The sequence below is a fragment of the Leptonychotes weddellii genome, chromosome 10, assembly GCF_054177405.1.
Source record: "Leptonychotes weddellii isolate Sample4059 chromosome 10, ASM5417740v2, whole genome shotgun sequence".
NCBI classification, from domain to species: domain Eukaryota; kingdom Metazoa; phylum Chordata; class Mammalia; order Carnivora; family Phocidae; genus Leptonychotes; species Leptonychotes weddellii.
The window spans coordinates 74,999,800-75,021,573 of NC_138378.1; the positions used below are offsets into that span (position 1 = coordinate 74,999,800).

Consider the following 21,774-nt stretch of genomic DNA (forward strand, 5'->3'; position numbering starts at 1 on the left):
TAAGTATATAATATGATTACATATAATTTATATATTTTTTCAAAATATAAACATGCATAGTTTTATATATTTTTTTCTATTATGAATGGATAGTTTTCTGACTGGTCATGGTTATTGATGGTGCTGATGATGTACCTGGCCAACTCACTGGCCTCTTTTATTAGTTCTAAAAGTTTTAAGTTGATTCTCATGGAATTTTTAGGTAGTCAGTGATACTATCTGAAAATGACAACTTTTTTTCTTCCTGAAATTTACAATTGCTTTGTAATTTTGTTTGTGTTATTGCGCTGACTAGAACCGAAGGTGAACAAGAATGGTGATGGCTAGAATCCTTTCTTGTTTTTTATTTTAAAGAGGCTACTGCTAGTGTTACACGGTCCTCGGTTCTTGTCCCAGACGCACCAAAGAATTGGAGATCCGAGACCAGAACGGGTAGATAGAGTTTACTGAGTAGATAAGTATAGTATACTTTCAAGAGTGACAATAGCACCGCGGAGCTCTAGCTGGATCCTTTCAAGCCTGCTTTGTGTACAGGTGAATTTGGCCTTGATAGACATTTTTTATTGACAGCTGGTGGTTATATAACATTTTGGTTTCTGCGCATGTGCCTGCCCATGATGCATTGCTATAATTGTACTTATTCATGTATTGTATATTTATGAGTGTCTAATGAGCTTTTGTTTGTGACCTTAAAGGTACTATAGGGCAAGTTGCACCCTTTGTACGCATGTTCACAAGGAAGTCTCCTTGTGGCTTTTGAGCCAGCTCTGTATATTTCGACATTAAGTATGATGTTTGTGTGGGTTTTTGGTGGATACCTTTTATCAGGTTAAGGAAGCTTTTTTTTTTTTTCCCCATATTCCTAACTTGCTAAGGAAATTAAAAGCTTTTTTTTTTTATAAAGATTTATTTATTTGAGAGAGAGAGAATGAGAGACAGAGAGCATGAGAGGGAGGAGGGTCAGAGGGAGAAGCAGACTCCCTGCCGAGCAGGGAGCCCGATGCGGGACTCGATCCCAGGACTCCAGGACCATGACCTGAGCCGAAGGCAGTCGCTTAACCAACTGAGCCACCCAGGCACCCCAATTAAAAGCATTTTTAAAAAATAATTTATCAGTTACTATTAATTAGAAGTTAGAAAGTATATCCTAGACATAGTGCTGGACAGGATCACTTCTTGTTTTTATTAACAGTTTAAGAATAAATAATCATTATTTATCTTTTAAAAATTTTATCTTAATAATTATCTTTATTTTTATCTTTTAAGACTCTCCTAAAAACAAATATCGAATAGGCTATAAAAACATTGAGCTAAGCATCAAAACCAACTCTCAGCAGGTAACAGATGGAGTGGGTAGGGCCTGCTCAGAGCGCGCATGTGCTGTGGTACCTTTGGGGCGGCCCATGGAAATGTCCGGCAAGGGGTGGGCGGGAATCAAATTCTCCTGGACCTCTGCAGGTCTTATTCCTCATAGCAGTGATTACATCATTGGAAGAGATACAAATGTAAAGGAGTCTGAAAGTCTGTTCAGCCATATTGAAACACAGGAAGCAAAAGCACGGAAATTGAACATGTGTTACACAGTTACTAACCACGTGTGTGTGTGAGCACCTAGAGATTACTACACCCAGGTCTGCACCGAGAGGAGAGAAGGCAGTCAGTTGAGGCATTAGAAAGGGATATTTGTAGCAAAAACTTAAATGCCTGTTTGAAGCAGGAAAGAAAATTTATCTTCCTAAAGAGATGACTTGAACCCTCCTCTCACCTTCCTTTATGTCCTGTTGTCTTCGCTTTCACCCTTCGGAGCCTGACTTTTGAATCGCTGGGCCACAGGGGCAGAGACAGAGGCTGCTTCCCGTTTGGAATCCACCCCAGCTGGGGAGAAGCCCGTTACTGCAATTTCAGATGCATGTCAGAGCTTCTGCATCACCTTAGCTACGAACCACTTTTTGCATTCATGTGGAATATTTATCTGTTTCTACAAGATCTTGGTTGGAAATGCAGATTATCATTAATTTCAAGTCAGTTTCTTATAGAATCTAAAGGTGTCCAGTAAATACTTTCAAGAGTAAAACTAAGCAAAAAGACAGGCGCTCCGTCTCCTGCAGAGTTGGGGTGCGGCTCACAGGGAGGGGAATGTCAAAGTGCTTGTATTGTTTAAAAAAATGTGAAGATAGATGGCTTTAAGTTTTCCACGGCTCTTGGGGATGCATTTTTGAAAGGGGCTAGTGATGGGTGGCTGAGAGGTCTCTTGTCTTATGACTTCTCTTTCAGAAGAAAATGAATGTTTTCTGGACTCTTAGCACTCATACCCAACACTTCTTTACTTTTAAAATGTTTTGCAAGAATGCAAACCACTTCACTACACAAAGGAAAATGTCTTTTATGAGTTGCATTTATTTTAATGTTTATAAGCAACTAGTAACTAAAGATGCCGGTTAAGCTACTGAATGTGCACAATTAATTAAACATCTTTTTAAATTTATGATTTATTTTATTTTAGAGAGAGAGAGTGCTCGTGTGGGGCGGGGAGGGGTAGAGGGAGACAGAAAGGGAGAGAGAATCCAGCAGACTCCCCGCTGAACGGGAGCCCAAAGGGGTGGGTGTGGGTGGGGGGGCTCAATCGCAGCCTGAGATCAAGACCTGAGCGGAAACCAAGAGTCAGATGCTTTACCAACTGAGCCACCCAGGAGCCACTAATTGAACATCTTTTAACAGAACTTTGTTTTGAGCTCTCAAGTGACTTAGGCAGAATTTTGTTAGCTGTTGCTGTTGCCTTACAAGTACATTGTGAAATGATATTTAGAAGTAAATAAAGGAGATGTTGCACAGTTTCAAACTCCAGAAATTAAAACGGTCCCACTTTAAGCAGAGAAGGAAGAATTTATATAACTGACCATTTGAATGTTGAATAAAAAGGAGAGGCGATTATACCTAGTGGAATTATAAGGCTTCTAATTTGTTTAGGTATAAATTTGATGAAGACATGGTGGTTCAAGCCAACACAATACAATTGTAATCAGAATAAACCCATCTGTTTTGCACATGCCAACTCTATAGCTCTGTACCCAATGCTTGGTTATTGTAAGCACTTGTTTGCAATGTATTTAGAAGGCCAAAGTGTTGTATTGGTAGTTCTACACCTAAGTGAGACTCCAGAGAAACACATTTATCTGAGGGCAGAAAATTGGATATAGTGATCTCCTGCTCAAGGTCACAGTCAGCACCTGATTAATGACCTTATTTCTGTCTGTAATGGTTCCTTTGTTTATTCAAGTTAATGCAAGTTAATGCATTGGAGCGTTGATCAATGCAAGTTAATCATTGGAGCGTTACTCGGTTGAAGTGATTTCATGAGAAAGTTGGTTGGTAATATAAGCAATATGTAGGATTTAAAAATTCTTCATATGATAGAATAAATATTTTTTTCCATTTCTAATACTTGCCTTATTTTGTTACACTTAAATACAGCTGAAGTTAATTTTGGTGTAAGGAGTGAGGTAGGGCTTCAAGTTTTCTTTTTCTTTCCAAATTGCTAGCCGGTTATCTCAAAACCATTTAATGATTAAGGATGTAATTTAAAAATGTGCCTGTGCCCAAAAAGCTATTAAAAAGTAAATACTATTGCAATCTTGGAAAAAGTCATGGCATGAGTTTCTGTTTGCAGTTGGTTTTATTCCAATTAAGATGCATTCAAGGCTTAATGGAGACTTGTGAAAAAAAAAAACAGACTCAGGAACTAGTAAGAGACACTCAGTTACCTACAAAAAATTTAAATGGAGGAGCTGAATCGAAGCTGCTAAGAAGAATAAAATGATTTGTGTCAGAATTGCATAGGTAATAAAAATATTTTGAGGTGTATACAGAAGGAAGGGTATTTACTTTCACATGATCTGTAACACTGCCTGGTTTCTTTTCCTTTCTTTCTTTTTACAGTTTTATTTATTTATTTTTTAAAATTTAAATTCAATTATAATTAACATATGTATTATTTGTTTCAGGAGTACAGGTCTGTGATTCATCAGTCTTATATAATACCCAGTGCTCATTACAACACATAGCCCCCCCAAGCAGCTGCAAACCTCTGGAGTCCTTGCTATGTGAGTCAAATCAGTCACGGCCACAAATCTTGTGACAGGCAGCCAGCCACAATCCTAGCTGATCCAGGACATTTTTTTCTGTGTGCTTCTCTGTCTCCACTTTTTACTTTATATTTTTATTTAGCTTGGATTACCTTTTAAATTTTAAAACTGTTATTAGAAATAAAGAGTATTTTGAATGTTGGACAGCTGAAGGAAAAAATGACAGTAATCAAGACAGTAAAGAGCTTAGGGGAAATATAATGATTTGAGAAATGCAATTTAATTTGCATAACAACAGTCATTTTATTATCATCAAGATGTTAAGCACTTGAACAATCTACACTTTATTTTCATAACAAAGAGACGAATAACCAGTAAAAGAGATGATTTTAGGAATTTATTATTTTTTTAAAAAAGCAACTTCCAGAGTTTGTCATTGTGCGGGGTTAGCCCAGTCTCCTATAGCACGGTACAGTGATAACTGATTTTTTATAACAATGACTCACTGAAGATCCATAACTGTCTTCTGAATTATTGCAGAAAGAAGAAAGGACTAGAAGAAGAGTTTAATGTTAAGTGTATTTAAACAATCATATTCTAATTCTTTTAAATTGGTTATCCAAGTATGATAATATAGTAGAGCTCAGATAACTAGAAAAGGCAATTGACTAGAATACCCCATTCCTATCTGGTGTGCATTAACAGGCTTTTTACTGCATATATCTTTATATAGTTCGCAAGCTAATTCAACCCATTTTACACAGCATTAATTGTTTTTATTGAGTTGGCATTGGGCTGAAACTTGCTCACTATGTCATAATTATTACTATCTTTTCTAGTTCTTTGGTGGATTTTTCTCATCTGACAGTGTTTGGACTCTAAGTGTTTATGAGACATCAAAATCATCTCGGCCCGTTTTAGTGATACTTACAATGAGGTTACCCATGGCCAGATATCCAAGTCTATTAATTAATTTGCCGACCTGCTCTGTTCTTGATCTTGGTCAAAGAGAGAACTTTTACAGTCTCCCTGGAGTATGTGCAAAGCTCCAGGCCAGAAACTCTTTGTGAGCTGGTCTTCAATGGAGAGGACCACGGAACTCAACGTTCTTATTAATGCTGTGCAAACAGGGGTCTCGTCATTTTGGTAACTATTTGTACATTTAGAAAAGCAATACAGTCTTGGGAAAAACCAACAAGCACAGCTTGGTAGAATAACCTGCCATGAAATATCATTGGCTTTATAATAATTTACTACAACCGTTCTTTTTATTCACACTGGATAGGAAATGCTTCCATCTAACACATGGAATACGAATATATACAACAAAAAGTTGGCTTTTATTAAAAAAAAAAACTTCACAAGGACAATAACATGGGGGTTGAAAAAATAATTTTGTGCAGTTTCCTGATCACGATCATATGTCTGCTGCCTTTTACAGGGAATGATACAAGTGCCGGTAGATTTTATAAACCAGTCCAAGAATTTTGTCTGTACTAGCCTACTATTGCCTTATTCGTAGAGTCTAGAAGTTTCACCTTCTCAACTGTAATTCTAAATGACTAGGGATGACATGATGAGTCCCTTTTAAGGACAAACCCTGCTAATCCTCTTGGAAATCAGCATATATTTGCAGTTCCCTATTCATCCGAAAGTTCACCAAGACATCGTGGAAACTGCACCGGGCTTCTCACTGATGTGCTGTTGAGATCCCGAATGGTGCCCGCCATCTTGTACAATGTCTGCATCTTGGCTTGAACTTTCTTATGGCCGCAGTGAGTCAGGCGGCAGTGGTGTGGGGTGGACTGTTCTGTACTGCCAGCAGTCAAAACAGTTGCCATGGGCTCAACGTTTCTATGCTGTGAGCCCGGGGAACCCATTCTCCTATGGAATGGTTTGCTGGAGTCCAGCAACGTCACTGCAGGCGGCTGAGACATTGCGGCCCCTGCTTCATGAGGGACTATACTAAAGAAGAAGCCTCATGTTGTAAGAACAGACAATACAGACCAGGTTGAGGGGGTGGCAAAGGGAGGTTGCTTTCAAAAGTCCTGGAAACCATCTCTGATTTTACCTCTGTGAGAAGGCTGGGCATTTGGAAGTGGCAGGTTGGGAGAAGGGCTGGGTCTGAGGTACACTTAGAGACGTGTCAGTTTGGCATCGGCCCTGCAGATTTAGTGCCTGTGGTCCCCCACTAAGGCACTCTGCTGAGACCTATGTTCCCCTGACTGTACCTTTTATGCCCAAGGATTCCCCATTCCTCCATCAATTCCCGTTTGTTTCTGCTTTCTAAAGTGGGGATGGAAAATAGGGCTCATCTCTCTCTCAAATTCTGACTGAGGAATGGTGGCTCTTTGAAGTTGTGATGTGAGGATTGTGAAGAAATTGTTGGGCTCCTTGGATAGTGCTGTGATTGATGGGCAATGTCTGCCATGGCTACAAGAATTGGTGTTGACGGATTGATGAGCAATGTCTGCCATGGCTACAGGAATTGGTGTTGACGGAATGTCTGTGTTCTAAGTAAGGTACAAGAATCAGGCTGGCTTGATGGGTTCTTGAAGGATCTTTGGAAAGCGTAACTCAAAGCACTGAGGTTATATTTATTTTATATTCTGCTTTGTTCCAGAAAAAATTTAAGACTTTGAGCAGTTTGGGAGAGGAATTTTAAGACCTGTGGAAAGCTGGAGGGGAAGATAATTTTGAATAGGGTGGTGCAGGAGGCCCTCTGTTTTCATGCGGGATGATGAAGCCCAATGTTTAGAAAGTGATGATAGGGCTTACTGATGACAACAGATTCAGAAAGACTTGGAGGAATGGGGTGGATCCCAGGCCTGGTGGGAGTTTCAGGCAGAACATCTAGTATATTCTTCCTGGGTTGACAGCTTATATTTATGAGTATGTTGAAAAGCCAAGGAGAAATACATTTGCATCTACGCATACGTGGCTTTTTTTGTGGTTAATTAAAGAACGTGGAGATGGTTTCCATATTATGTTAGGACCATTGTCCCTCAACTCTACCTAGAAATCTCCAGTATACAACTTTACCAAGAAAGAAAGAAAGAAAAAAAACCAGTGGGATTGTATGGTAGGTGCTAGAGATGCCATTTTGGGAAGATCAACTCATGTTTGTCTCTGAAAAATGGGATCAGTCACTTCTTTATACTTCTTAAGGGATTTAAACTGAAGCCTAATCTGGATTTTTAACATGAATCATTAACAGGTTGCTCTCAACAGTGCCACTGTCTGTTGATTAGTGGACCATGTCGGGCCAAAGCCAGCCACCTCTAGCTGCTGGTGGCCTGTGGGTTTTAGAAACTGTCTGATGCTCTCATCAGCACTTGCCAGTCAATGCACACACCTGATTTCACTTACACAGCAACGTGGCAACATACCTTTTTCCATCTGTAAACACCTGCTCTCTTCCTCACTTGGAAACTGGGAGAATTTGAAAGGAAAATAAGGCATATGTTTTTACTCCTTTGCAAATCCCAGGTGAACATGCTTTTGGAAACCTGTCTGATGTTGAGTTTCTTGCCACAATGGGGACCCCAAGCTTTTCCCCAAGTTGTAGGCAAAGGGTTTTCACCTTCTTGGGTGAGGATTCCTTGGTTCCTAGGCCAAGGGTCCAGGGCCAAGTGATGGATATGGAGTGGAGGAGGGAAGGCAACATTTAGAAACCCAGCAATGTTATTTCTCATCCATCGACTCTGCGTTTCACCCTCAGAGAAATGATTTTCTTATTGGTCTCCATGAGACACAATCCCATTTAAGAGCATCTCAGCAGTTTCACTGTCTCTGGAACCTTCTAGAGGTGATGGCTGGCTATAATTGCGACTGTAGGTGCCCCATCATTTGTTTTCAGGCGTTTCAAAATTTCTATTTCTTTCTGCTGATCACAATTGTTGATGTATTGACATTACAAACCAATTTTTAAGGTGTGTGAAGGGCAGTGGGCTTTATCACCACTCATTTCCAAAGCAGAAGCCTCCCCTAACTGGAAAGGCTTATTCTAACACCACAGAGGAGCCTTCTCCTCAAAGTTTCTAAGAGCCCAGAGCATGAACTTTGGGTTCTAGACAGAAGGCCTAGGAGGAGGTCGGGAGGGGGGTGGTGCCCTGTTGGGAGGTGGAGCTTGAGGAGGAGGGGGAAGGATGGAAGGTGGGGATGGAATTGGAGGGGTGGGAGCACTGGGGGGTGGGGGAGGGCAATGAGGAGCAGGAGGCGGGGGGGTGTAAATGGGGGCAGGAGGCGGTGAGGTGGTGTGGTAGGCGTTGTTGAGGGGGTACTTGGCAGGCTGATTGTTCTTGACTCTGGTGAAGTTGATACAGCGCCCCTGTAAGAGAATCAGAGAGAAGGAAATGTGAGCTGATGTTGGCTGTTTACAGCAGGGCAGGTGGGAGCGGTGGGCAGCTTGAAAGAGATATGTAGGAAGCAGACATGATGTTTACGACAGTGCTCTCCTGGCAAACGGTAGAACTTGACAACAAATAAACTCCCCATTTCCTTTTTTCTGGGCTTACCGTGTTGTAAAATGATTTGTTAAAATTCATTTTCCTGGACGCTCTTTCTCAAAGAGGAGGGAGAGGAGGGGACTGACCTTAACTGGACGTGTGGGGTCAAGCTGTCTACAGAGGTCATCAAATTTCATCTCAACAGCCTTGCCAGCCAGGAACTGTTATCAAATGTCCTATTTCATAGATGGGGAAATTGAGGCTCAAAAACATTAAATCTCTTTCCCAAGGCCACACACCTGTAAGAGGTGGGGTTGGTGATTCAAATCCCAAATAGGCTCCAGAACCTCTGTTCTTCCTGCTACACTCTAGTGTCTTCTAAAGCTGGGGGGGTGGGGGCTCCAAATTTTTTAAACAAACAGAACTTGTTTCAACTGATTTCAGTGATCCTCCCGGAGGCAGGAGCAGGTTAACACGATGAGCTTCTCCTGTACTGTAATTCGAGCTGAGTCAGTCTGTGATCTGCGTTGTCACGAATGTGGCAAACTAGGGTGATTCTCATAGGCATTCATGCGGTTGCCTCTCCCCAGCAACTTTTGCCCCCTTCAGCCGCTGGCGCTGAGTAGTGACTTAAGGAGGGAGCTCCCCCTCCTGCTGTGAACAAGATACCAGTCGATACAGCCCCCCTCCATGGCCCTGCCTTCCCCGAAGCTCTGTCAGGAACAATTTCTCCTGCCCTTGCTCTGGTTGGGGCAGTCCCGCTTCTTCCAGATGCTGCTGCCCCTGCTCAGGCACGCTTAGGTTCTTAAGAAAATACAACGTGGGGACATTTAATTGCAAAGCAGACATCTACCCTGAATTCTGCTTTTCCTCCATCTTTCCTGGGGACCTGACTGGACAATGCAGAGCAGATACCTAGAGCCCCTACAGCAGTCTCTAGAAAGTCCAGAATCTGCAGGCTGCTCTACGTAACCCTCTCTCCTTTGTGGTGTCACCTCTCAGCTCTTCAGAGTCAGTCCTGCCGGCCCTGCCCCCCCAACAGATGACATTTTCCTTCCGGTGCCTGTGCTCTCTTCACTTTTGGCATCAAACCCTCCTGCCTTGCCTGGGCAGGGTGTGGACCACCCTTGTGGGGTCCTAGCCTCCCTCCAAATTTCCCGGGCCTGCAGGGCACCTTGTTGTCCCCTCTACTGTGTGTCCTGGGTGCCTGCAGAATTTCCCCCCAAAGAGGCGGGGTGGGGGGCATGCCTTTGAGGCTGCCCTGTCCCTTTCCCCCTCTCCTGCCATCTTAGACCAGGGCTGGAGCTGGTGTGTGGGTTTTTCCCAGCTTCACCCTCCAGGATGGACGCCCATCCTATGGCATCTGCTCTGGCTGCGATATGTCCAGAGAGGCTGGAATTTCCCTTTTCAGGCCTTTGGAGGAAGGCACCGAGGGAGAATGAAGAGGGCGAGTCTGTGGAATTTAAGGCACAATCAGCTGTAGGAGATACAAGTGTGTGATTTGAGACGTGGCTTGGGCTGAGAGTCATAGCAGGGACACCATGCATGTTTGTGGGAGACAGTAAGGGCTGAGCCAACCCTGCCTCACATGCACATACCCCACTCATCCGAGTCCTAAGTCAGTCCCTTCCCTCCATACATCTTTCCCTGATGACTCCAGCCTCCATGTATCCTTTGCTTCCGTCCCTGAGTTCTCTACAGTCAATGCCACACAAAGAAGCCTGCAAACTATAGTCTGTAGTTGTTTGATTGGTGAATGCCTTGCCTCCCTGACCAGATGAGAAACTTCTGGAAGGCAGCAGCCTTGTTTTGCACTCTGCTGCTCCACTATTGGTTTAGGAATTACAAGGCCATATTTAGATGCCAGTACCCCATTCCTCTGAGTGTGCATTTCATGAGATTAAAGCAGGGCCTAACCTTGTTAGGTTCTGACTGGGGGCCCACTAACTGCGGAAATAAGTTCCTATCTTCTCATGGCATTGCCCAGAACTCCCAGATCAATGCAAAGCTTTCACAGGTTAGGTTGACTTTGTAATCCGGTGCTGTAAGTTCCCAGTTGTCCAAGCAGCCCTCTTTTTTTTTTTTTTTTAAATATTTAATTTATTTATTTGAGAGAGAGAGAGGGAGGGAGAGAGAGAAGGAGCAGGGGGAGGGGCAAAGGGAGGGGCAGAGAGAGAGGGAGAAGCAAGACTCCCCTCTGAGCAGGAAGCCTGATGTGGGGCTTGATCCCAGAACTCCAGGACCATGACCTGAGCCGAAGGCAGACGCTTAACCGACTGAGCCACCCAGGCGCCCCCTAAGCAGCCTTCTTTTACAGTTGTTAGAAAAAGAGAGACACACAGCCACCATCCCTCCCACCCCACCCCCCACTCCAGCAACCCTCATTTTGTTTCCTGACACTGGGGAGGGTATGTGCTCTGGTGAGCGCTGTGAATTGTGCAAGACTGTTGAATCACAGATCTGTCTGTACCTCTGAAACAAATAATGCAATATATGTTAAGAAAAAAAAAAAGAAGAAGAAGAAGAAGGTAGCAGGAGGGGAAGAATGAAGGGGGGGAAATCGGAGGGGGAGACGAACCATGAGAGAGATGGACTCTGAAAAACAAATTGAGGGTTCTAGAGGGGAGGGGGGTGGGAGGATGGGTTAGCCTGGTGATGGGTATTGAGGAGGGCGCATTCTGCATGGAGCACTGGGTGTTACGCACAAACAATGAATCATGGAACACTACATCAAAAACTAATGATGTAATGTATGGGGATTAACATAACAATAAAAAGAGAGATAACAGGCCTGAAATGGAGTCACCTGTACTAATGCCCATGTCAGCAAATCAAGACTCAATACCTGACCTAATTGCAGTTTCAAAGTTTCCCAGAAAAGTAATCTTAAACCTGTCAATCTGGACTTTCCTGGTCAGCATTAGTGAGGTAATCTGCCTGACAGGCCCCTTCCAACCCCACAGAAAGATGAGGTAACCCACTCTTTCCTGTCCCTGCCCCCTTCTGCTTATAAAAGTCTCCCATTTTGTACAGCTCCTCGGAGCTCCTTTCTATTTGCTAGATGGGATGCAGCCTGATTCATGAATTATTGAATAAAGCCAGTAAGATCTTTAAATTTTATTTAGTTGAATTTTGTTTTTTAACACAGCTTTATAAATCTAAGCCTTGGGAATAGTTTATTTATAATTCTGGATAAAACTCTTTCCTTCAAGAATGTTAAAGTCCTAATGATTACCATCTGTGATAAATTCCTTTAATGGACAACTCAGAGTTGGGATTTACTGTACTACATATTCTGCCCTTTGTTCCTAGACATGCCAAGTCAGACAAAGAGACTCAAAAGATTCATTTCCTCTGAAGATGAAGGAGAATTCTGGTCCTGAAGATGGAGCTGCTGGTGCCTGGGGTCAAGCCCCATATGGCTTCAGATTTCCCTGAGGGCTGGCCATCCCATGGCTCCCTCCCTGGGTGGAAGGGGGGGGCACAGTAGAGAGAGGAGGCATGCTAATTCAGAGCCTGTTTACTTATTTCACATACTTAATGCTAATATTTTTACCAGAGGCTATCTTGTCCAGAGACAAAGTCAGGATCTCCCAGCCTTCTTCTACCAATACATTCGTTCATAACCCAGATTAGGATCCCCAGATGTCTTTAAGAAAGGATCCACAGAATAAAAGATGTTCTCTCACATCTATCTGTCAGCTGTGGAGGTGGGGGATGGGAGTGAGGTGGGAGAAAGACCTCCTTAGGTCAGTCCCTCCAGCTGCCGTCATGGCCTCTTGGCCAAAGCAACAGAAGGAAGGGGCGGGGTGGGGAGGGAGAGAGGCAAGAAGCCCCTTTCCTGTGGTCAGTAATAGTCCAAGGGTACACTCATGGGTCTCCCGCTCCAGAGCACTAGGCTATGGTTCACTAGATACCCCAGCCCACTGGAGCTGAGCGCAGTAGCCCGGAGCTCTTAGTGAGCAGCCAAGATGGGGTGGGGGGCCAGCTCACAGTCTCCTCCATGTCCCGACTGTGTGACATGGGGTGGGGGTAATAATACTGCCTGCCACTTAGAGTCATTAGGAGGATTAACTTAGTCAATGTTGATGAAGGCCTTGGAACAGTGCCTGCCACATGGAGTTTGTAAATGAATCGAGATGGAGAAACAGATGCTCAGGCACAATAATGACCTTGTCCAGGGTAGGAAGGCCAGTTGGAGGGAGTATCAGGTTTTCTGACTCCTAGTTTAGTGCCTTCTAAGTGAGCTGCAGACTAGAGCCTCCACACTCCACACCTGGCTTCCATAACAAAGCTGGTATAGAGGGGGAAAATGTAGCACTGAACATGTGACCGGAGCTGTCCCCAGAGCCCGCTGTCTTACACACTTTCTCTACCTTCCTGTGGCACACAACTCCTGTACCGATTCTTATAGGACCTCCCACCATGCTTTGCACACACAGTTGACTGATGATGCATCTACACATATTTATCATCCTGAAGAAAGGTGCAGACTTGGCATAAACAAATCCCTGGGGTCAGTTACAGTAAAATGCAACTAGGACTTCAGGGAGGGGTGTGGCTACAAATTAAGCTCTTAAAACCTGGAACCAGAAGAGCCAACACAAACACTATAACACTTAGACCATATAATTGGCCTGAAGATCAGTTTACACGACATCATTTTTTGCTTGTGAGAGGATAATAGAAAGGCCAGATGTTCTCAGTGTCATATATGCCAGCAAATCTGCACCAGTGTTTGCTTAAAAGGTTGCTAGGACGACCGGAGCTCTCAGTTCGTACACTGGTCTTTGTAAACCAGTTAAATTCTTTGCAGGATTGTTTTTGGGAGGTTTGATTTGGATCCAACATTTGGCTTTGACCTCAGTTTACCTCGGCTCGCTCATTTACAAAGTACAAGTGCCAATTATTTTCACACATTAGCAACAAAATACTCTGGTTAAATTCTAAGAAGAAAATGCAACAATATCTCCTGCTAAGTGGTGGCTTAGCAGGATGCTAGGTGGCTTTTCTCCTAGGCTGGAAAGCGCCATTTTGATTTGAATCTAATGGTGTTGAGAGGATTATTAGAAATATCTAGGCACATCATTTTTACTCATTATTTTCACTGTACAGAAATGAGACTGAGGACTCAGGCTTATTTAAATATGGCGCCCAAGATGACAGAGCAGTAAATGGTAGAAGTGGGATTAAAACCAGCTCTGCTTGCCTTAGGCATTTATCCTCTTTCCCTCTATTATCCTGAATATAGACTAAAAATGCAAATATTTTCTTGAATCACTTGTAGATGGTATCACACAATGTAGCTCTTGGCCACAATCCATCAACTCTTGATATAGCTGCCAAGAGATGTTTCCAGAACACAAGTTTGGTCAATTCAATGCCCAGCTCAAAATCCTTCAATGGCTCCCCATTATCTTTAGAATAAAATCCAAATACCTCTGATGGCATATGCAGCTGTTTGTGATTTGGTCCTTGCTTACATATTTAAATTATTATTATTACTATTTTTAATTGCAGGATGTCCATCTTGGCCTACCCTAAGCCCTCTGCAAAAATCTGCTCAATGAAAGAAGATAATATGCCATTTGGTATTCTTTTCAGTCAACATTGCTTCCCAACTGGTGGGTAAGTGTCTCTGAGGCGACCTCTGGGTCTTCTCCTTTTTTTTTTTAAAGATTTTATTTATTTTTTTGACAGAGAGAGACACAGTCAGAGAGGGAACACAAGCAGGGGGAGTGGGAGAGGGAGAAGCAGGCTTCCCGCCTAGCAGGGAGCCCAACGCGGGGCTCGATCCCAGGACCCCAGGATCAGGACCTGAGCCGAAGGCAGACGCTTAACAACTGAGCCACGCAGGCGCCCTGGGTCTTCTCCTCTTGAGATATTTATAGGTTCAAATTTAAGTTGGTACTCAACAAGTACTGCTTATATCCCCAAGGGTTTCTGAGGTGGAGCAAGCCTTCTTAGAAAGCTCAGACTTTTCCCTGCAAGTTTAGGTTCTCAAAGGATCAAAGGTCCATGAGCTTGCAGTTGTGAATTTAGGTCTCCTTTGTCACCTCCTCATGGTCTCTTTGGGCTATCTTCTAGGCTCTTGGGGAAGGGGTGGCAAGAATGCTATGTGCTTCCCTTGATTTCCAACCAGAAATGTTAACAAGAATATTTTTGGGGGGTTACTTTTGATTGATTTGTCAGATGAAACCGTTTTTCAACAAAACTCTTTATCTAAGTTGGAGGTGACACATTCTGAACAATCATGGTGTAGTCATGAAAGATGAAATCTTGTTGACCAGGTTCTGGCTTCTTCTCAGCTTTGAACCATAGACACTAATGGTCCACGGGGAAGAGAAACAGGAGACTGGTGGTGTGGGACTGTCTTCTGCTCTGTGGGTCAGGGTTGGGAGGCAGAGTTGTACCACCAGTTCTACGACTCACATACTCATTGTAAAACCTTGAGTAAGTCCCTTTCTCTCTATGGGCCTAAGTGTCTTCATATATAAAATAAAGTTTTGCACTAGCTGGATGACATCCATGGGCCTTTCAGCCCTAATATTTTATAACTCCATCAAAATTTGAGTTGCTTTTGAGCCTTTTGCTCAGATACTGTAATCTGAATTCTTCAGGGACAGCCAGTTTGCAAGTCTTTTCATACTACTGAATTTGGCTAACTCTTTGTATTGCATTGGATTTATAAAATATTAATAACTTGAAAATTCAAAATTGGACTCTTCATCTTCTGCTCTTTGGTTACCGAGGTAAGAACTCAAGCTTGCCTCTGAGTCCTGAATTTGGGTTTGTGGCATGATGGGGGAGATGTGAGAAGAGCTGTGGGCTGATCGTGTGCAGAAAGACTTGCCAGTGGTGAGCTCATGTGTGCTGAGTGTTATAAAACATCTCTTTGGGTATCAGGCACGCTCATTGGAGAGGGAGCTGGCCTTTGGAGATGGTTAAAAATATACTATGGCTCCTAGAGATTAAACCAAATAGTTTCCTATGAACAGAGGTCACTTAAGGGATTTGGATTTCACAGGAAGAAGACTAAAATAATCAGATAGAAAAAGTATAACATGTATGCCAAATTTCTTCTGACAAATACTTTTTCTCTCTATCTCGGTTCTTCCATTGATTGTCTTGTTCGGAGGTATTTTTCAAGTTACAAACGGATGGGGTTTCCAAAGTTTGTTTCAAGTCAGTTGTTTAGAATTAGGAGCATAGTTTCTCACTCTAGTCACTCTTGTAAATGGGGATTGGTTCTTAGGCTAGACCACAAAACCTCACTGGGGTATTGAAGGCAATTGACGTAATCCTACTGAAGTTGGTGCTCTAGTGATAAATGAGACACATGAGTAATGAATGGATGGAGGGCTGGATTAGGTGACTTAATAGTGCCTCCTATCCCATGTATGTTTCTCTCCATTCGTTATGTGTACATTCATCCTTTTGACAAATGGTTTTTGAGTGCTGGCTATGTTCTGGACACCTTATATGGTGTTGAATTCAGTGATGAGCAACCAAAACCAGCCCCTGCTCTCTTGAAAAATATAGTCCACAAGCAGAGAGAGATATCAGTCAATTAATCCCACAAACAAATGGACCGTAGCAACCATATTTGCATTCCGTGACACTGGCCTTGACCATAGTTGATTGGACTAGAGGTGGGCACCTAACCTGAGCTAGGCCAATTAGATTCTCTCTTCTCTGAATTTGGAATTACAGCTGAGTTACTAACTGAGGCAGTCAGTTAGGTTGATCCTTTGAATAGAGGGGATCAAAGTGGGAACTGGGGGGTGGCTATCTTCTGCAAAGTCAGGGAGAATCAGAGTTCTGATTCTATCTCTAAAAGATCCTTCATATCCATTCACTCCTCCCTACTCTCACTGTCACTCAATCTTCTATAACTTGGGCCACTAAGTAAACTGGCCTTCCTGTTTTCAGCTTTTCTCTTTTCCAGTTATATTTTGGTTCCCAGAGGAAATTTATACACATACACACATAAATGAAAATGTGTATGTACATACATAGCTACATGCATGTTTGTACACATATACAAGATGTATATATGCATTTATATACACATAGACACACATTCAAAGTTGTCTTCCTGCTTAAACTCTTCAATGCCTCCCACCTTCTATAGGAAAATACCCAAGTTCCTCAGCATGCACAGATCACTGCTCCCTCTGTGTTTCTTTCTGCCATGCCATTTCCTCCTCTTTCTTTGAACCCTACACTTCAGCTTTGGTCCATCATTTGAAACAAAGCCCCCATACTCTGGCTCTTTGACAGCATTCATTCATAGGCCCAGTTCCATGACAGGGACAAAATGGCATAGAGATATACCTGTCTTGCTTCTTTCCCTTTCCCCGGAGCAGGAGCTGGGGGCAACAGAAACGATGTGAGTGGTGGTGCCAAAGTCCTTCTTGACTGCCTTCCCTCCACCTCAGACTTGCCCTGCCTATAAATCTCATACAGCAGCCTGCCTTTTATGTGCTGTTCATGTGAAAGTATCCAAGGTCAACTCTTTCAGTTGTTTGATTCATTTTGCTGACCCACATGCTGGCACTCTTTCCATAATAACTTCTTTGGAGGCCAAAACTGAGGGTATGATGAAAGCAGAAAGGAAATATTTGGTAACAAGAGGAAACTAGAAAAATGAAGGGGCAGAAATAAAAATGGCTCATCCTTTGTGGGACAGGTGCAGGCATAGGACTTCTGAAGGATTACTACTGAGATTAGACTTATTTAAGAATAAAATTCAGGGCACCTGGGTGGCTCAGTTGGTTAAGCATCTGCCGTTAGCTCAGATCATGATCCTGGGGTCTTGGGATCAAGCCCCGCGTTGGGCTCCCTGCTCAGCGGGGAGTCTGCTTGTCTCTCTCCCTCTGACCCCCCAACCCCCCGCTTGTGCTCTCTCTGTCTCAATGAATAAATAAAAAATCTTTTTAAAAAATTAAAAGTCCCTTTTTTTCATCCAATTACAAAGTTCTACATTTTCTTTGTGGAAAATTTGGAAAATGTACAAAAGAAGGAAGAAGAAGAGAAGAAGAGAAGGCTTGTAAGGTCTAACCCTCAGAGTATTACCATGTAGTGCTTATTCTTTCAGAGTCCCCCCCCACACACAGAGTGGTGCATGAATTTACAAAAATGGGAATCATTCTGTACAAATGTGACCATTTCTCCCCTGCCATTTTCAGTATGATTTGCTATGATTGCATAATCTTCTATCACATGAAAGCACCGAATGCCATTATTAAATTCTTTATTGGGCATTAAGAGTACATCTAACTTCTAATTTTCCCTAACACGTCTTCAATAAACTTTTGAGAAGTTCTAGAATCAACAGTTGATCTTTGACTAGGGATTTTTGTATCCAATTTCATATGTGAGATTGACCACTTTTCTTTTGTTGTGTGCTATTTTTGTCATCAAGATTATGTTAACTTTACAAAAGAAATGGGGAATATTTTCATTTCTTAATATATTCTATATTTTTGAAATAGCGTAAGAGTTATTTGTTCATTAAAAGCATGAGAAAATTCTCTCTAAATCTTTCCAGACATGCTGTTTTTCTAGAATGCAGTTCTTTGATGACTTTAAAAGTTTTTGCCACAGGTGTTGACCTATTCAGGTTTTGTACTCTGTGTGAGTTCATTTCCATGATTTATCCCTCCTTAGAAAACCATTCATTTTATCAAGATTTTTTTTAAGCATTTGTTTAGGTTTGTGGTTTGCACAAAGGAAATTCTCACAGTTAATTCTGTTTGTGGTGATATCTCTTTTGTAATCATTAACATTATACATATTTATATGTTCTGACTTTTTTTTTACTTTCAAAGATTTGCCAATTATATTAGCATTTCCAAAAAAGTTTTAAGACTTATTTCTCAGTTCTACTGATCTTGCTTTATTTTCATTAATTTGTTCTTATATTCGTAGATTTCTTGTTTCTGCTTTCTGTAGATTTGTTTCATATTCTTTTCTAAGTTTTAACTGAATACTTAGCTCATTTATTTTCATTTTTCTTGTTTAATAATGAAAAAATTTAAGGCTATGATTTTTCCAAATCCCTTAAGTTTTTATTGTGGTGTTCCAATTGTCATTATTTTCTAAAATCCCATAATTGTAGTTTTGATTTCCTCTTAGACTCAACAGTAATTTATGAGTGTTTTAAAACTTCTAGGTGCTTTTAAAAAATGTTTAATCCCTTATTAACTTCCAGCCTTTTTCTTTCTTTCTTTTTCTTTTTTTTTTTTGTGGTCTGTAAAAACTATACTTTCTCTCTTTTTCAGATTTTCTTTGTTGCCTAAGTTATAGTCAATTTTTAGTTTTAAAAATAATGTGAATTCTCAATTTGATGGCTGCACTGTTAAATATTCACTAGCCATTTTTTATTAGATTAAAGCCTCTATGTTGTTCATTTATTTGTTTAACCTGCTTGCTCTACTGAAGTCTAAGGGTGATGTGAGTTTATTAACTATTCCCTCTCGATATTTTAAACAATTATATTCACTCAAATTTTACTTTGCTGCTTAGTCATTGGGCTACTCAAGAGCAGTAGGGAGTGGGTCTCCCTCAGAGCAGTCGAGGCAGAGAATTTCTTTGTTCTAAAAAATTCTCTCTTCCTGTTTGGTGGTAGCTTGTCTGGAAAGATGTCTGCCATTAATTCCTTCTCTCCCATGCTCGGGGGCCATGCCCCCGGGGAGGAGGAGTCTATTTCTCCACTCCCTCCGTGCTGGGTTGGCTTGTAACAGTTTTGAATAATGGAATCTGATAGAAGTAATGTTGTGCTAGCTTTGAGCCTGACATTAAGATGCCTGAAATTTTCTGCTTCCTGGTTTTGGGGCCCTGAGCCTCCATGGCAGAAGTCCAGGCTACTCCATTGTCCTCTGCCCTACTCTCCTCTACTCCAAGTGGAGGATCTCGGAGGACAGACAAGTGAGGGAAGCAACCTTCTTGAACATCTAGCCCAATCAACCTTCTGATGACTCTAGCCCTAGCCACTCACTGATGGCAACTTCATCAGAGATGTAAAGTGAGAATTATACAGCTAATCCTGGTCAACCCACAGAACTGTAAGAGAAAACAGCAAATTGTTGTTTGAAGCCACTGTGTTTTGGAGTGGTTTGTTACAGAGCAATACTGAAATGAGCAGCAACTCATCTCTTTGTCCAGGAGGGTCATTCCTGGTTTGTGGAGCTGAAAATGGTGGTTGTTGTAGGTTTCATGTTTTTTGGACTCTTAACTTGGTACTCTTCCCAGCGTTGCTGGTAAAGATCCAGATCTGTGCTCTATTTATTGCCTGCTTGCCTGGAACTTCACATCGCTAGAATCCAAGGGCCCCCTGGAGAAAGATGAGATCGCTGGATGAGACAAAGATATAACCCCAAAGGCAACCATCACACATTTCCCCTTCTGTTTCTTGATATCACCCTGCACTATTAATTATGAAATGTAGGCTGTTATGATGATGAGCAAAGGCCGGACTGGGAGAGGACTGGGAAAGATGTTGCAATAATGAGAAGACGTTGCCTATTTACACACTTGCAAGCCTCCTTGTGTGAGCTGGGCCTGAGACACCCTATCACCTCCTCCCAGGCTGCCAGGGGGTAGCTCCCGGCCGAAAAGTCTGCCCCGATTCTGCAGTCAAGTGAAACACGTGTGTTCAAGTTGCCGTTCTGACATGACAGTCTTTTAAAGTTTGACAAACCATTGCAGGCAACAAAGACAGAAATCCACACGGTGCCATAAGGAATTGTTTTACAAATGAACCTTCACCTTCTGATGCTTAAATACCCTCTTTCAAGTCTCATCATTATATATAAAATCATGGCATGGTCGTCCGCATCCGTCTAGTTCTGACAAATTAAAAAAAAAAAGAAGAAGAAGAAGAAGACAAAATAGAATTGGAGAAAGGAGATCCAGGAAGAGTGATCAGGTGGCCAAAGGGCTGTTAGTGGGGACTTCTCTAAAAATTCAGACTGAATTTCAGGATAATAAGACGAAGACGTATGCAGAGATACCACAGAGAGTACACTTAAGAGGGGGAATTAGTTGAAAATATTTGTTGGCTCAAGAGGAAGTAAGTCTGAAAGGTCTGACCCAGTGTAGCATACTCTACTGTTTCTTAATTTCACTTTTTAAAAAAACCAGGCATGAGTATTGACCATCCCCTCTTCCTTGGTGGCACCGAGTCCACTGTGTGCATCGTGGGTCCTGCTAAGCTGTGTGGCAGTGACTTCTCCAAAGAGCCTGGTTTTAATTGACATTTTGGATGAATCTCAGCAATAATGTTGCTTTAACTTACTTTTCTAAGATTTAAGAGAAAACACTGCGGCATGGTCCTGCTGAGTGAGTGGAAGTCTGACCCAGGATGAACTAATTTTATTCAGAAGCTTCTCTCCCAGTTAACAATCTTGAGAACATTTTCACAGCCCTGTCCGTGTCCCCAGTTAAACGGTTCTCCCTACTTAGAACGGTCATTAAGATAATCATTATTTTATTTATGTTGAGGTATTTGCCTTAAAAAATTGGTGCCGGAAGATAAGCTGACAGAGATGGCTTGGCCAGCAGCATTATTTATCTTGGCTATCAAAATGTAATATTATGAAATTACTTAGTCCTCTGTTGCATAGTTCCAACCTCATCCTGCTCCATTTATGGAAGCTCATGCATGAAGTTTTGTTTTCTTCTTTGGTACAATGTGAGGAATTCCACATTTAGAATGAGTTCTTTTCCTCTGCCTGTAGCTGCCAAAGTGCTTTCCCCGGACTAGAGGGAACAGTAACTTCAAAAGAGAACAATTTTACTTTTACGATGACAATATTGTGTTGGCGAGTGGCATCCTCAATGGGTATGGGTTCCCTAGGTTCTCAGCACCTCACACATGTGCCATTTTCCTGTCCAAGACCCTGTCCCAATGGCTAGGCTCCCTATCTGAGGGACTGGTGCTTGTGTTGAAGCGAAAAGTTTCATGCTAATCACCTCTACCTTTCGCTGAATGCTTCTGCTGTGCTAGGCTGGGTACTAGTTCTTTTACAGATATCGTCTCATTTTGCACTCTTCATAGCATGAGTGGTTAGTATTATTACCCTGATTCAAAAATGTAGAAACAGGCTTGGAACAGAAAGGAATTTGCCCAGGGTCTTTCTGCCAGTAAATGACGGAGTAGAGATTTGAATCCAGATCTGTTTGACTCTCAACTCTTTCTTTTCTTTCTTTCTCTTTCTTTCTTTCTTTCTTTTTTTTTT

The 21,774-nt window shown here is 42.1% G+C and overlaps 1 protein-coding gene across 1 annotated transcript in view; it reads right to left on the reverse strand.

Moving 5' to 3' along the window:
* Window positions 1-4,464: 4,464 nt before the first annotated feature.
* The window catches only part of ANTXR1 (ANTXR cell adhesion molecule 1), a 185,634-nt gene continuing 168,324 nt past the window's right edge, over window positions 4,465-21,774 (reverse strand). The window contains exon 18 of the mRNA XM_081797283.1: window positions 4,465-8,412. Coding sequence (XP_081653409.1) covers window positions 8,152-8,412 — 261 coding nt within the window. The 3' untranslated portion in view covers window positions 4,465-8,151. The remainder of the gene's footprint in view (window positions 8,413-21,774) is intronic.